Source organism: Tachysurus fulvidraco, chromosome 18 (assembly GCF_022655615.1).
Source record: "Tachysurus fulvidraco isolate hzauxx_2018 chromosome 18, HZAU_PFXX_2.0, whole genome shotgun sequence".
Classification (NCBI taxonomy): domain Eukaryota; kingdom Metazoa; phylum Chordata; class Actinopteri; order Siluriformes; family Bagridae; genus Tachysurus; species Tachysurus fulvidraco.
The window spans coordinates 20,921,962-20,935,544 of record NC_062535.1 but is presented as its reverse complement, the minus strand read 5'-3'; the positions used below and the strand labels follow the sequence as shown (position 1 = coordinate 20,935,544).

Below are 13,583 nucleotides of genomic sequence, written 5' to 3'. Positions count from 1 at the left end.
CATAATGGAATGGCTTTTATGACGAAGTCAAATTTTGTCTCTCAAAACATTTCATATCATAGAATACTGTGAATACCACCTACAATAACAATCTCTAAAAAATTATTTTATATTGAGTGATCTATATATGCAATTCAAAATTATGCTTTTGAATGAAGTTTTTTTATTTTAATTTTTTTTATTTTATTGAATTTAATTTCATTTTTGTCATTTAATCTAGACAATATATTTAATTTCTAAATAATGAAATTATAAATAGTAAGAATTTATCTATCTGAATAAGTTAATGATGTAGCAGTTCAGATATGGTTAAGTTGTTTATTTTGCACTCTTATCTATAACCAAGCATAAGGTTTAAACTACTTTTCAGCCTTCAGAAAAAAAAGACAGAATGCGTAAACAACCTGTTTCACTCGATCCCACCCAAAAATCAAGATAGGTGATGTGAACAACAATCAAGGCTTTTGTGTGCATGGAAATACAAGAAATTGTGTACATAACCTTGTGAATGTTATGTATGTGTGTCTTGCTGACTCTCGGAGATGAAGATAAACATCTGGTGGGTTCAGGGTTTAGTGCTATGGCCATCAATTGGTTGCCAGGACTTGTGTTTGTGAGGACATTTCAATGGGAGCAGCTGAGCCAATGCTAATGTCCAGGCCTGAAGAGGAGGTGCTGCTGAGACATAAAGATGTTAAAATGTTCACAATGATTATCAACATCTTTAACAGACATTCAGTTCTAATGATTCTGAATGAATTTATTACTACTTGTTAAATATCCTCACAACACACACATGCACACCTTTCACAGTCTAAGTTGCAGAGGCTTTTGCGCTCATCCTCCAGAGGAAAGTGTGTGTCATATACATAGCAATGAATAGCCTCAGCCACAGTGTAACTTGTCTGGCCTTGTACACATGCCTCAATTTTAGCAATGCTCAGCTGGGACTGCAGGAACAAGTGCAAATGACTGTCTGATAACAGAAGGGGCATCTTCAGCACTCTACAAAAAAAAAAAAAAAATTATTTCAAACCTTTGATTTCAAACCACAATGGTGAGGTGTAACACGATTTTATCAATTATAAACAACCTACATTGGATTGCTTTTGTAATTGAACATGTAATTCATCTTCACACATACCCAGCAAAGGAATACACATGCTTACATACAAGACACAGCAATTAAATGGACATTCAACTAAAATTTGTGGCACTAAGGTTACATACTGTAAACCTCCTTGCAAACTAATGTCCAGAAAATGACTGAACCGAGAAAACAGATCTGATTTAATGCTTAATACTTCATTAAAAATTGATTGAAAGATTTGTTTATGGCTGTGTGCTTTACGTGACCAATTTTCACTTATGCAATAGATGTTCACAAGATAGAGATATGGACATACTTTTACTCAAGTCCACCCTCACAGAATGTTTGTCATGAACATTTTTATTAAGTGTCCATAATTTGATGCAGACTATAATCCAGTAAATAACTAATTACTATTAAGACAGTCTTAAATTTAGAAAGTAAAACTAAAGGCCCTTAATGTAATCACTCCACTGAAAACAGTTTAGGGCTGTGATTAGAATGTACAATGAATTTCAGTGTACCATGGTTCCTACAGTGTTATACACATATGTCTAACATACACTGAGGTGGAAAAAGGTTTAATTCTTAAAAACAATCCCTGCAGATTTTCTTTAACTTGTAACTAATCAAAAATAATGTTGTCTGTATATTGCATTATATGTGTCACGAATGAAAAGCAGTGATATTTGTGTGTCACCAGTGTGAATACTTATGGACCTGCTACATTTACAGGCTCTTGATCCATAAGTATTCAACAAGTTGCTGTAGAGAGACAGACATTTGACTGGAATGTTAAATGTAGTGATTACAAGAGAAATGAGAAGAGATGACAATTAAGACATAATAATTGTTGGCACACATACACTTCCAGAAATTTCTGCAGTCCCTCTATACGCTGTGCCACCCACAACTGGTTGCTGAGGCTGAAGAAAGGGTTAGCAGGAGGAAGTTTTGGCAACTGGCTGAGGACACAAATAAACAGTATAAATATGTGGAAGGGATTCGTATAAAATACAGCATTTTTGTGGCATCTGTTTGTGAAAACCCTTTTGTGTTGAATTCCTAGAAAATCTGAGCTGAATATAAAAAAGACAAGTATAAAGACATTTACTGATCATATATCTGATTCACAAAATTAGTAGATGGGAGAGGAAAAGAGACATTACTTCTCTTCACCAGCAGAGCAAGTTTTGCATTTCATTTGAAAAAAAAAAAGGTTCTAGAGTCTGGAGGAAGGATGGAGAAGCTCATAGCCCAAGTTGCTTGAAGTCCAGTGTTATGTTTCCACAGTCTGTGATGATTTGGTGTACAATGTCATCTGCTGGTGTTGGTCCATTGTGTTTTTTGAAAACCAAATTCACTGCACTTGTTTACCAAGAAATTTTAGAGCACTTCATGCTTTCTTTCTGCTGAGCAGTTTTTTAAAGATGCTGATTTCATATTCCAGCAGGATTTGGCACCTGCCCACACTGCCAATAGCACCAAAAGTTGGTTAAATGACCATGGTATTTGTGTGTTTGACTGGCCAGCAAACTCACCAGGCCTGAACCCCATAGAGAATCTATGAGCTGTTGTCAAGAGAAAATGAGAAACAAGAGACCAAAAAATGCAGATGACCTGAAGGCCACCGTCAAAGAGACCTGGGCTTCCATACTACCTCAGCAGTGGTATATTATATTTCTGGCATCATCTGTCTCCTTGTTGACCTGAAGCTATCAGATGCTTTGCTTTACCTCATTGACATTGCTTCTTGCCAACGCAAAATACTGCTTGCTTGACTTCTGGTATTTCTAATTCTGGGTGATGCAAGTAGGGCTGAGATGCTCCAAAATTACATTGTTGAGAACCTTTCAACCACCCAGTATATAATGCATATTTAAATGTGACTGAGACTGGGAATGAGACTACTTTCGCTTTAGGAGGGTGTTTAGGATAATTACACAGGTGTTTAAAGTCTCGCCACTCTGAGAATCTATCGATTGATCTCGTTCCCTCTGGTACGTGTGTGCGTTGGAAGGACTGCTGCTATCGTTTCCTGTTATCGTTTAATTTCGTTTCCTCTGGTACGTGTGTGCCCTAAAGGTCGCTGTGGATATTCTGCCTCTTCAATTTGGTGGATTTAGTGACTTTAGTGACTGCTGGGCATTCTTAGGGAGTGTCATTTATCAGGTAAAGACGCTGCAGTGGTGTTTCAAGAGTTGAAACGTATAATTGTGGGATATTGCTTAAATTAATAGTGTTTGTGTTGCTACAGTTCATAAATGCAGACGCACAGATTTCCAGAACAGGATGTGTAACAAATAACCAATTGCTTAATAGCACCTGATATCACTAGCCAGGTAATAATGCTGCTTCTATTCTTATTGACGTGTGGGGTTTTTATTGTGTAATATGGAGAGACGGTAATGTTAAAATGTAACTGTTTATTGTAGTTTTATTCATATTGGACAAAGGGGAAAAGCTTCTCTTCAAATGAGGCAGCCTGGTTAATCTGGCTGTTTTAAAAGGAGGTATGTAATTTGGATTTGTGAAATGCCCATGTCTTATACTGTGTATGTTTGATGCTCTGTTTTAATTGAAATGTATTAAAGGTGTTTTTATTTATAGGAGTACTTTTGGCTGTTGACTGGGCAACCACTGTTTCTTTCCTTTTGTATTTTTCATTTACTTTCTTTTCCATTTTTTTTTTTGTATTTCTTTACACCATTATACATGATACAATATAACATTAGGTTACTGTCATAACCCCGGTTCTCTGAAACATCGAGTGGAGAGATCCACCTATGGGAAGGGCATCCGTTCCTGACCTCTACAGAAGCATCCAATTGCACCAAGTCTGGCTTGACAGACAGAAGCGCGTGCCAAAGTCAGGTAAGGTAATACCCCTTACCCGAGTGTATAATGCACCTGCACGCACTGCCTTTCCTCAGTGTACATATTCGATTTTCGTGCAGCAAGCGGGGCAAACTTGGTGGATCTCTCCACTCGATGTTTCAGAGAACCGGGGTTACGACAGTAACCTAGTGTTCTCTTTCATCATCTCGTGTTCGAGATCCACCTATGGGAGATATAGACAACTCCCCGGTCCCCGCATGCAAATCACTGACACTTTTGGCGGAAGCCAAAGCCAGGACAGCAACCTGAGGGAGATATCCCCCAGGGGCTCAAAAGGCTGCAGGGCCAACACCTCCAGCACCATGGAGAGATCCCAATCCGAAATCACACTCCTGGTTATGAGCGGCGCGTGCCCCTCATAAATCTACGGATAAGGGGGTGCTGCCCCACTGTAGCGTCGCCGAAACCAGCGTGACATGCAGCCATAGCCGCCAAATAGACCTTAATCGTCGAAAAGGTCCTGCCACGATCGATAAGGCCCTGTAAAAAACCCAGAATATCAGCGACTGAGCACAGATACGAGATAATCTGGTGCTCCTCGCCCCACCGCTCAAAACACACGCCATTTGCAATCATTGAGAAAGCGTGTGGAATGGCAGTAACAAGCCCCAGCGTGCTCAAATTCGCCCTCTCATGGGCCAGGCCCAGAGAGCCACCCTGCCCGGGTGAGGATTAAAAATCACCCCGTTCGCCTGGGTCAGGAGGTCCGTACGCAACTGGAAGGGCCACGGCTCTGCATACAGAAGAGGAATTATCTCCGCTAGCCAAGGTGCCTTGGGCCACCTGGGAGCTATGAGGATCAGAGATAAACCCTGCACCACGACCCTGGCCAGGGTTGGGGATATCAGGCAGAGCAGAGGGAAAGCGTAGAGCAGCGCGCTGGGCCATGGATGAGCCAGAGCGTCCACGCCGAGGGGGTTGTCCTCGTCCTGAAGCGAGAAGAACATAGGACAGTGGGCGTTTTCACGCAAGGCGAAGAGATCGACGGCAGCCTAGCCGAACCTCTCCCAGAGCAGCCCCACCATCTGGGGGTGGAGCTTCCACTTTCCGTACAGAGGATTCCCCTTCGACAGAAGGTCTACACCCCTGTACAAAAGTCCCGGGACGTGAGTCGCCCGTAACGACAGAAAATGCCGCATGCTCCACACCAACAGCTTGTGAGCCAGAGCGTGAAGCCTGGAGGAGCGCATGCCAACTTGATGGTTGATATATGCTACAGCCGTCATGTTGCAGCGTACCAGCACATGATGTCCCCGCAGGCGGGGTGAGAAATGCATCAGAGCTTTCCACACAGTGAGGAGTTCCAAGTAATTTATATGGGCTGAGCGAAGTGAGATCGGCCACACACCGTTCACTGATCTGCCCTCTTGAGTGGCTCCCCACTCTGTCAAGGAGGCATCTGTCGTGACCACTTTCCACATCATGTCTGCCCCATGAGGGGTCCCATGTGCGTAAAACTCCGCAGCTCTCCAGTGGTGCAGCGTGGCCATGCACGCGCGCGTCACCGAGACAAAGCGACAAAGATCGCGCATCAGGCAGAGATGAAGGGACAAAATCCACTTCATGAAAGCCCTCATTCTCAGAAGACCTAGAGGCAAGACATGGACAGCCGAAGCCATAAGACCCTGTAATCTGAGACATGTGCAATACTGTATCCGCGCCCCTTCCCTGAACCGCGATAGACAGTTCATGAACGAAGAGACGCGCCCCCGCGCTAGGCACACGCGCATCGCGACAGAATTCAGCTCCAGACCCAAGAATATGACTTCCTGAGCGGGAGTGAAATTGCTCTTTAACACATTGACTCTGAAACCGAGCGCAGCGATGTGTGAGAGCACACAGGCAGTGTTCTGAATCACACTCTCTCTCGAATCGGCTATAATAAGCCAATCGTCTATGTAAGTCAGGATCCTGAGACCCGCTACTCTCAGCGGCGCAAGTCCCGCCTCCACACACAGACAGAACGTCCGTGGACTCAGCGCGAGCCCGAACGGAAGGACTGTGAATTCGTAACATATGCCTAGGTAGGCGAAACGAAGGAATTTCATGGGTGGAGGATAGATGCGTATCTGGAAAAAAGCATCGCTCAGATCGATCGAGCAAAACCAATCGTTCCGCTTTATCGAATGTATGAGAGAGCCGTGTGTTAACATTCTGATGTTGTATTTCCGTAAATGTTTGTTCAACACTCTGAGATTCAGAATAGGAAGGAGAGATCCGTCCTTCTTCGGGACCAGTAAATAACGAGAATAAAACCCCTGATTGCTTATATGCGCCGGTACAACTCGAATCGCTCCCTTCTCGAGAAGAGATGAGATCTCGTCTTTCAGAATGTGGGCGGAGCCTTGGTCCGTGTGGGACCAGACCACTTTGCTGAACCGCGGGGGTGATTGGACAAACTGAAGTCTGTAACCCCTCGTGACTGTGAATCACCCAATCGAGGGCCGAGACAGACAGCCAGGCTGTCACGTGACTCCCGAGTGTCCCTACATGGGAGGGCAGGACGCCGGGGGCTGGTCCGGCCGGACCGTTCATTGATGGCACAACGGCGCCCTTCAGTTCCCAAACCAGAGAAGTTTTCATCATTTTTTTTGTGAAAAACTGGGGCCGTAGCCTTTATTGTACATGTGAGAGGTGTGCAAAGGGGGGTGTTTGGTGACACTGCTTCTCCACTCAATCCCACGACCTTCCCTACTGGGACCGGGGAATGTACTCCGGGCGACACAGGGAACGGTGAAGCCTGTGCGGAACAAAGGATGAGGGGGGCTGACCTCACTGAAGGAGACTCTCCGTCTCTTGGACGGGTGAACCTGGAGGGTAGAACGGGTGCCCGAGGGCTGGCCGCCCATGAACACGGACTGAAGACCCTCAGAGGCCGAATATCAGGTTGGCTGCTTACGTTTCGGAACAGAGGGAGCGGGGATAGGAGGTCTCCAAGCCGCGGCGAAGGACGTCTTACCCCAGGGCCTATCGGGGGGGGAGGGGGCCTGCGCTGCTGAGCCTGTGGCTTCCCACGGGGTTTGTTGGGCCAGCATAGTGGGACTGGCGTCCTGCAGCAGGAGCGTTAGGCGGCCACCCAGATGGCGTCTGGTGCGGCGCCGGCTTCCTAGGAAGACACAGTTTGAAGACCTCGTCCTCCTTCTTCTTATCAACGCAGTGCTGCTGCATCAGCACAACAGCTGGGCCGAAAAGAGCTTGACCCGGTTCAACTGGCGCCCCAGTGATGCGGCGCTTCTCACTATCGGGGAGACCAGATAGGTTGAGCCACAGCGCATGTTCTCCGACCATTGACAAAGCCATAGAGCGCCTGCTAGCCTGACGGGCATTGCGGAGGATGAGGTCACTGACCATGATGATCTCCTTCCAGAGATCGGGGGATGGTGACCCACTCTCCAGCTGCTGGCCCAAATCAAGCAGGAGTTCAGCCTGATATGCGGACAACAGCGAGGAGACATTGAGAGCTCGAATGGAAAGAGCTGAGGCTTTATAAGTCACCTGATGGATTGATGCGGTGAAACGATCCATCTTGCGCGGGAGGACAGGCCTGGGTGGGGCGAGCAGCCCGCCCTGGGATGGGTTAAGGTGTCTGGCAATGGAAGGCTCGATCACGGGGGGATCGCCCATGCCCAGACCCGCCATATCCTTCACCTCAAGCCCCGCGAGACCGTGTTTTAGATCAAGCGGATCTCCCCAGAAATACCTCATGTGTTTTGCACATGCAGGGAGAATGGGCAGGAGCTGCTTCCTTGGGCCAGCAGGAGGCCCTAGAAACTTTCCGTCATACACATCCCTCTCCTGATCCAAAGCGTTCAGGAGAGCCGGCCATTCGATGTTGAGGCGCACGGCAGCACGTTCGCAAAGCTCCAACAGCACCGATTGAGGTGGGGCGGGGGGAAGCCTGAGGGGCCGCGGAAGACGGGATGTCTACCTCATCACCCGAGCCCTCGAGAAGGCCCGCCTCGGTCTCATCCCCGGAACCTGCCGGTCCTTCGGGGAAGTGATCGTCGGCCGGTAGTAAATCCTCAAACGGGGAAGGAAACATGTCGGCCCAGTCAGAGGAAGCCGCGCCACGGGAGGCCCCCGGGAGTGCAGCGGCGTTGCCTTTTTCCCCCTCCGAGTCGGACAGCTCGAAGTCGACACACACTGGGAAGCGCCAGGCAATGGCTACAGTTCTCCGGCAGATCAACAGCCTCTTGCGCATGCTTCAGACCCGTGCAGACAACGCAGAAGGGATGGGATTCCCTCGCGGCGATAAGCGCACCACACACAGCCGGGCAGGCTCGCGATAGATTGTCCACCGGAGTAGACGGAGCCGCTTTGGAGAGTGCCATAGGGAGGAAAAAAAAAAGGCAAAAAAGCAGGCGTGCAGCCTATGTAAAAAAAGGGGAATGCGAGCGTGGGCGGCTCGTGAAGCTAATCTGGCTGAGGACAAGCACGTCCGGCAGAGGCTGATCAAGCGATATGTCCTCCTGAAGACAGAAAGTGCAGTCCAAAAAACCAGGGAGCTGTGAGGTAGGAGCAGAAGTCGCGAGAAGCGAAAGTGAACTGAGGAAAGGCAGCGCGTGCAGGTGCATTATGCACTCGGGTAAGGGGCGTTACCTTACCTGCCTTTAGCACGCGCTCCTGTCTGTCAAACCAGACTTGGTGCAATTGGATGCTTCTGTAGAGGTCAGGAACGGATGCCCTTCCCATAGGTGGATCTCGAACACGAGATGATGAAAGAGAACAGGGAATTATATGCACCTGTTTTAATAAGTTTAATCTCCCTCTACTTGGGTTTGTGCTGTGGGTTTGTGTAGGAATTGAGTTCTTGTGTATTTGCATATTTGTGTTTGCTTATTTGTTTATTCTTTGGATTTGAGGTGTGATTGAAATATTTTTCATACAGGTTTAATTTTGATGTGATTTGTGTGTTTATTTTTTTTTTATTAATGCTAGAACTCATTCCTTTATGCATAGTGGGTGTTTAAATCTGAACCAGTAGGGGGGAGCTGTTGACAGTCTTTGTATATGTGGAGTTTGTATTTTATCATCGCTGTCGAATAAATTGTAAACTCCTTTGTACTCTGGCTTCTAATTCATTCATTTGAATTGCTTGATCGGGTTGTCTTATTTTCTCCCACTAAGTTGTTAAAGTGGGGGTGGCGTAGTCATTCTCAGTTTAATTATCAAAATTAGGAATTTATACCTTATGGTTCGCATGTTATTGGTCACATAAAGAAAAGAGGATGCTCTAGAGTTTACTCACACAAGAAGAGCATTGTCCTTCAATCTTTGACGTAGCCACACAAACTCGCTGTATCGTCTTCTCACACAAGAGGTCTTTTTCTGGAAACACATGCTATTGGTCTACACACAAGAAACAGAACATAAAAAATACACTGCTTAGACAGACATCAGTAAAGAACCATTAAAGAGAATTACGTGTTTTCAGAAATGAGATTAATCCGATAGCTGTGAATAGCTGGGCAATATTTATTCAATTAAAACAATTTGAGACTTCAAAGCCCAATGCCCAAAGCTCAAACTGTACTATTCACCAAATAGCATGTCTAAACATTAATGGTATTATGTACTATGTATTGACATGTATTGTTTTTTTACAGAAATATTTGGTTTAACTACCAATTTTCTGCTACAATATGTACTGTTTTAGTGTTAGTGTTATGAAAGTCATTTTTAATGTCCACTTCATTACTGTGACAGGTTTTTTTTTTTTTTTGTAATTCACTGTTTTTATTTTAATAGAACACACAAAAATACAACACAACAGAAGGAAAGATAACCTTTTTAAAATAGTACCCTCCCAAAACTACCCCCCATCCCACCCCTATCCCATCGCACCCCAGGACCCATGTAAATACAAAAGTAAACAATATAAGCTCAAATCCCCATTTTCTTCTAGGATTTTCTTCGGACTTATAGAGGCTAAATTGGGATATAGCAGGTGGTGGACCTCTGATGAGGTTGGAATGAGTTCATAATTTTGATTAGATCTCACACCAAATGGGCCATTTTTAAATTTATATTTTGACAAAATTTTACATAATTAAAACTCATGCCAGCACAGCATCCCCAACTCAGGGAAGTTGGGACGGGGCAAGACGACAATAGGGATATACTGATTAGAATAACTTGAAAGGGAAATTAAAGTTTGCAATAGAATACTGTTTGTGCTTAAAAGATTTCAGTTATTATGCTGTAATCCGATCAGATTACTGTATGTAGCAATAATAGCAAGCTAGCTACAATAGTTCACCAAGCCTCAAACAGTAGCCATGGGTACCATTGGTGAACTACTAATTTGTGAAAATGTTGAACAAGACATTTGTTTAAATGATATTCAGGTTTTAGAAACAGAGGATGATATTCTTGATCTTAGAAATCAGATGACCAGAAACAAACTTAAATGTTCAACAGCAAGAGAGCTGTGCCAGGACACTTTCCAATTTGCATCAAATTATCAAATGGTAAAGCTCTGTGGTACAATTTTTAATGTCTGTGCATAATTTGTAATATGTGTGCACCATGATCTTGACCAAAGTGATGACCACGGTAATACATTTTTACCAACCAGATCAGTCTGATTTGAAAAATGAATCTATAACATGTTCTTTACGAAACAAAAACCAGCAAATGGTTGTGGTACACGTAAGGAATAAGACACTTCAGAATGTGCTGTCACTGAAAAATAATCAACATCTCTGTTTTTATTTTCATTCCTTACTTATTTAGTGTGATTGCATGTCTTTATTTAAAAAAACAATTTCTGGAACATTGGAATGCCAGATTTGTACTCTGTATCCCCAAAACCCAGTAAAATGTCTGACTGAGACTATGTAAAAGTCTAGACAACCTGACTTAGGATTTAAGTTCATATTACAAATATGTAACTTATATAAGTTACAGTAAGTAGCTGATTGGCTGATATGTCTGCAGAAGAAACAGAAATCCTCCTCTATTATTATCCAAAGTATTCTTGTACATTCCATTTTCATTAGGGATATGTCTGTAAGTAAAAATTATTTTTAGTTATTTTAATTTGTCCATTAAAAGTTTTATATTAATTAATTTTACATAGGAGGTACTTTAGGATGTCTTATAGAAAGCAAAAATTAGAAAAAAATATTCAGTGAAATGTTATATAGTGCTTTACACAATGTCCGATCACATGAAAGTCTGCATCTTCACTATAGGTGTGGATGCTTATGTGGGTGGATTGGCCTTACATGAAGACAGATCTCGTAGTCGATACGTGTGTGCCAGAAATCCTCTTTGTGAAACTGGGGATCCCGCACCCATACACTTACAAATTCCTGTAACACATTTAGAGAATAAATAACAGAATTCTATGTGTTTGGTCCTTTTGTTTAATTACTTTTGACTTAGAGATTTTTCCTTGAGGTCAATGGAATTGTTGGCTGAGTGGTGGCAATAAAGAAGTTTGCTCATGCTCATCCAGGTTTGGAAAGTCTTCTCATTGTTTAATTTGTATCAATTATAGTGTAACAGTAAAGTTTAGTTTAGATAAATTGTTTAATAGTTAATGTAAATAGTTAATTTTATAGTAAATACTTAAATAGTTAATTTAAACAGTATTCAATATTCAATATTCGGCTAAAAGTCTAAAAGTGCGATTCACCCTGCGATGACTGTGTGTATATATTTTTATGCTTTCTATATATTAGCAACCAATTTAATATACTGTATCATCTCAAGGGACAATACTATACACATGAAATTTGGATATATTTTAGAATAGTCAAAGTGCTGCTTGTATAGCAGTGTAGATTCACTGTCCTATAAAAATAACATACAGTCATCATTGTTAAAATAGCTGGCAACAAAAGTAAGTACACTTTAAGTGTTAACAGCTGTATGTCATTTAACCATGCAAAGCCAATTGTAATATTCATATTTAATTTTGTCTGCTTGACAGAACCATACAAATTTGTGTATCTTGTATGAGATCAGTTAAATTTGATGATTTGAGTACAATTCTCTCATACTGACCACTGCAGTGCATGCAAGAACTCTCTGAGGATTTGAGAATTAGAATTGTTGTTCTCCACAATGATGGCCTAGAAGATCAGTAACAGCCTGAAACTGAGTTACAGTACAGTGGCCAGAATCAAACAGAGGTTTTCCAAGACAGGTTTATACATTAATGGCCAGCAGTTTAGACAATAATGGCTGTGTGTTGAGTTATTTTGAGGGGACAGCAAATTTACACTGTTATACAAGCTTTACACTCACCACCTTACATTGTTGTACAGTGTCATTTCTTCAGTGTTGAAAAGATATAATAAAATATTTACAAAATTGTGAGGGGTGTACTTAATTCTGTCAGATATATATCTATATATATATATATATATATATATATATATATATATATATATATATATAACTATATATATAATATATGTCCCTTAAACCTGTGGACTCGGCTGAACAGGACAAAGCACAACACATACCCTAGGACCCTGCAGATATTCTTTGTAATGAAAATGTTTCCTTATGAAGTCTCTTCCATAAGTATCACCACCAAGGATAGGATTAGCAAATGCAAACAGCACAGAACACCAATATAGCACACAGCTTAATGCATACTTTGTTGTTACATAATGAGGTAATATTAATTCTTGATTACAGGTATTGTCTTTTAGTTATTGAGACCATAAATAATGGGTTAGAATTTACAACACAGAAATTAATTTTATTAATCCATAATTTATGTACATATTTTATGTAGAAATGTAAATATCTACATTTATTATGCATTTGCAATACAATGTACATGCAATGTAGTACATTTGTTAAGAAAACTATTAGAGCTTAATATTCATGATATTGATCTGTGAACATTGCAGTAAGACATTTCAAAATTATTCCATGTTTGCACAGAACAAAATGAGTCCCTAGAGAATCCAACTACTCTGAGCATATCACCAAGCGTTCATCAGTCTGACTTACAACTGACAACTCTTCAAAACAAAGACACACATTGTTCACCTAGTATAACAAAACAGAAGCATATTAAGAATCATATTAAAAATATAGTTCTTAAAGAACAGTTTAAGAACTGGAACGTATGAATAAAATATGATCTACTGTAATGACAAATTAAAACTCTACTTAGAAAAAATCAAGTACCTTCTTAAAGAGACTGCCTATCTTGTCCTCCATTTCAGAGATGTCACTGAAAAAGATAAATGCTACTTAGAAAGAGAAAAAATGAAATTCAGCACTCAGCTCTATGTTCACAACAAGCACAAAGTTTTTAATGAGAACTGGGAACATATTATAGAGGATTAGACATTAAGCTCTTAATACATCAGTGTAGTCAGAAAAGCTGGGTGATGATGCAATGGCAGGTTAGAGAAGGGCTCCCGGTCCATGCTTATTGCTTTAAGAAAATGTGTGCTATTAAAAATGTACTGTATATTCCAAAATGTAAGGTGGATTTAAGTCAAGGCCCATCAGTCAGTCATACATTTGACAGTTCAGTATAAGTATTATATACAGCCATATGACAATATGGGAACTGTAGAAATAACATACATTATTAATACTCACTGAGACATGCTAAAGA

General features: G+C 42.1%; 1 protein-coding gene across 1 annotated transcript; it reads right to left on the bottom strand.

The window, feature by feature from the left end:
• Positions 1–465: 465 nt before the first annotated feature.
• LOC113634899 (sorting nexin-10A-like) lies at positions 466–13,231 on the bottom strand. The gene is made up of 6 exons (XM_027134081.2): positions 13,145–13,231; positions 11,218–11,304; positions 9,237–9,337; positions 1,957–2,055; positions 805–1,005; positions 466–675 (listed from the first exon to the last, which is right to left on the bottom strand). The coding sequence occupies exons 1-6, from the start codon at positions 13,175–13,177 to the stop codon at positions 588–590; spliced, it is 609 nt and encodes a 202-aa protein (XP_026989882.1). The 5' UTR covers positions 13,178–13,231; the 3' UTR covers positions 466–587.
• Positions 13,232–13,583: the final 352 nt, after the last annotated feature.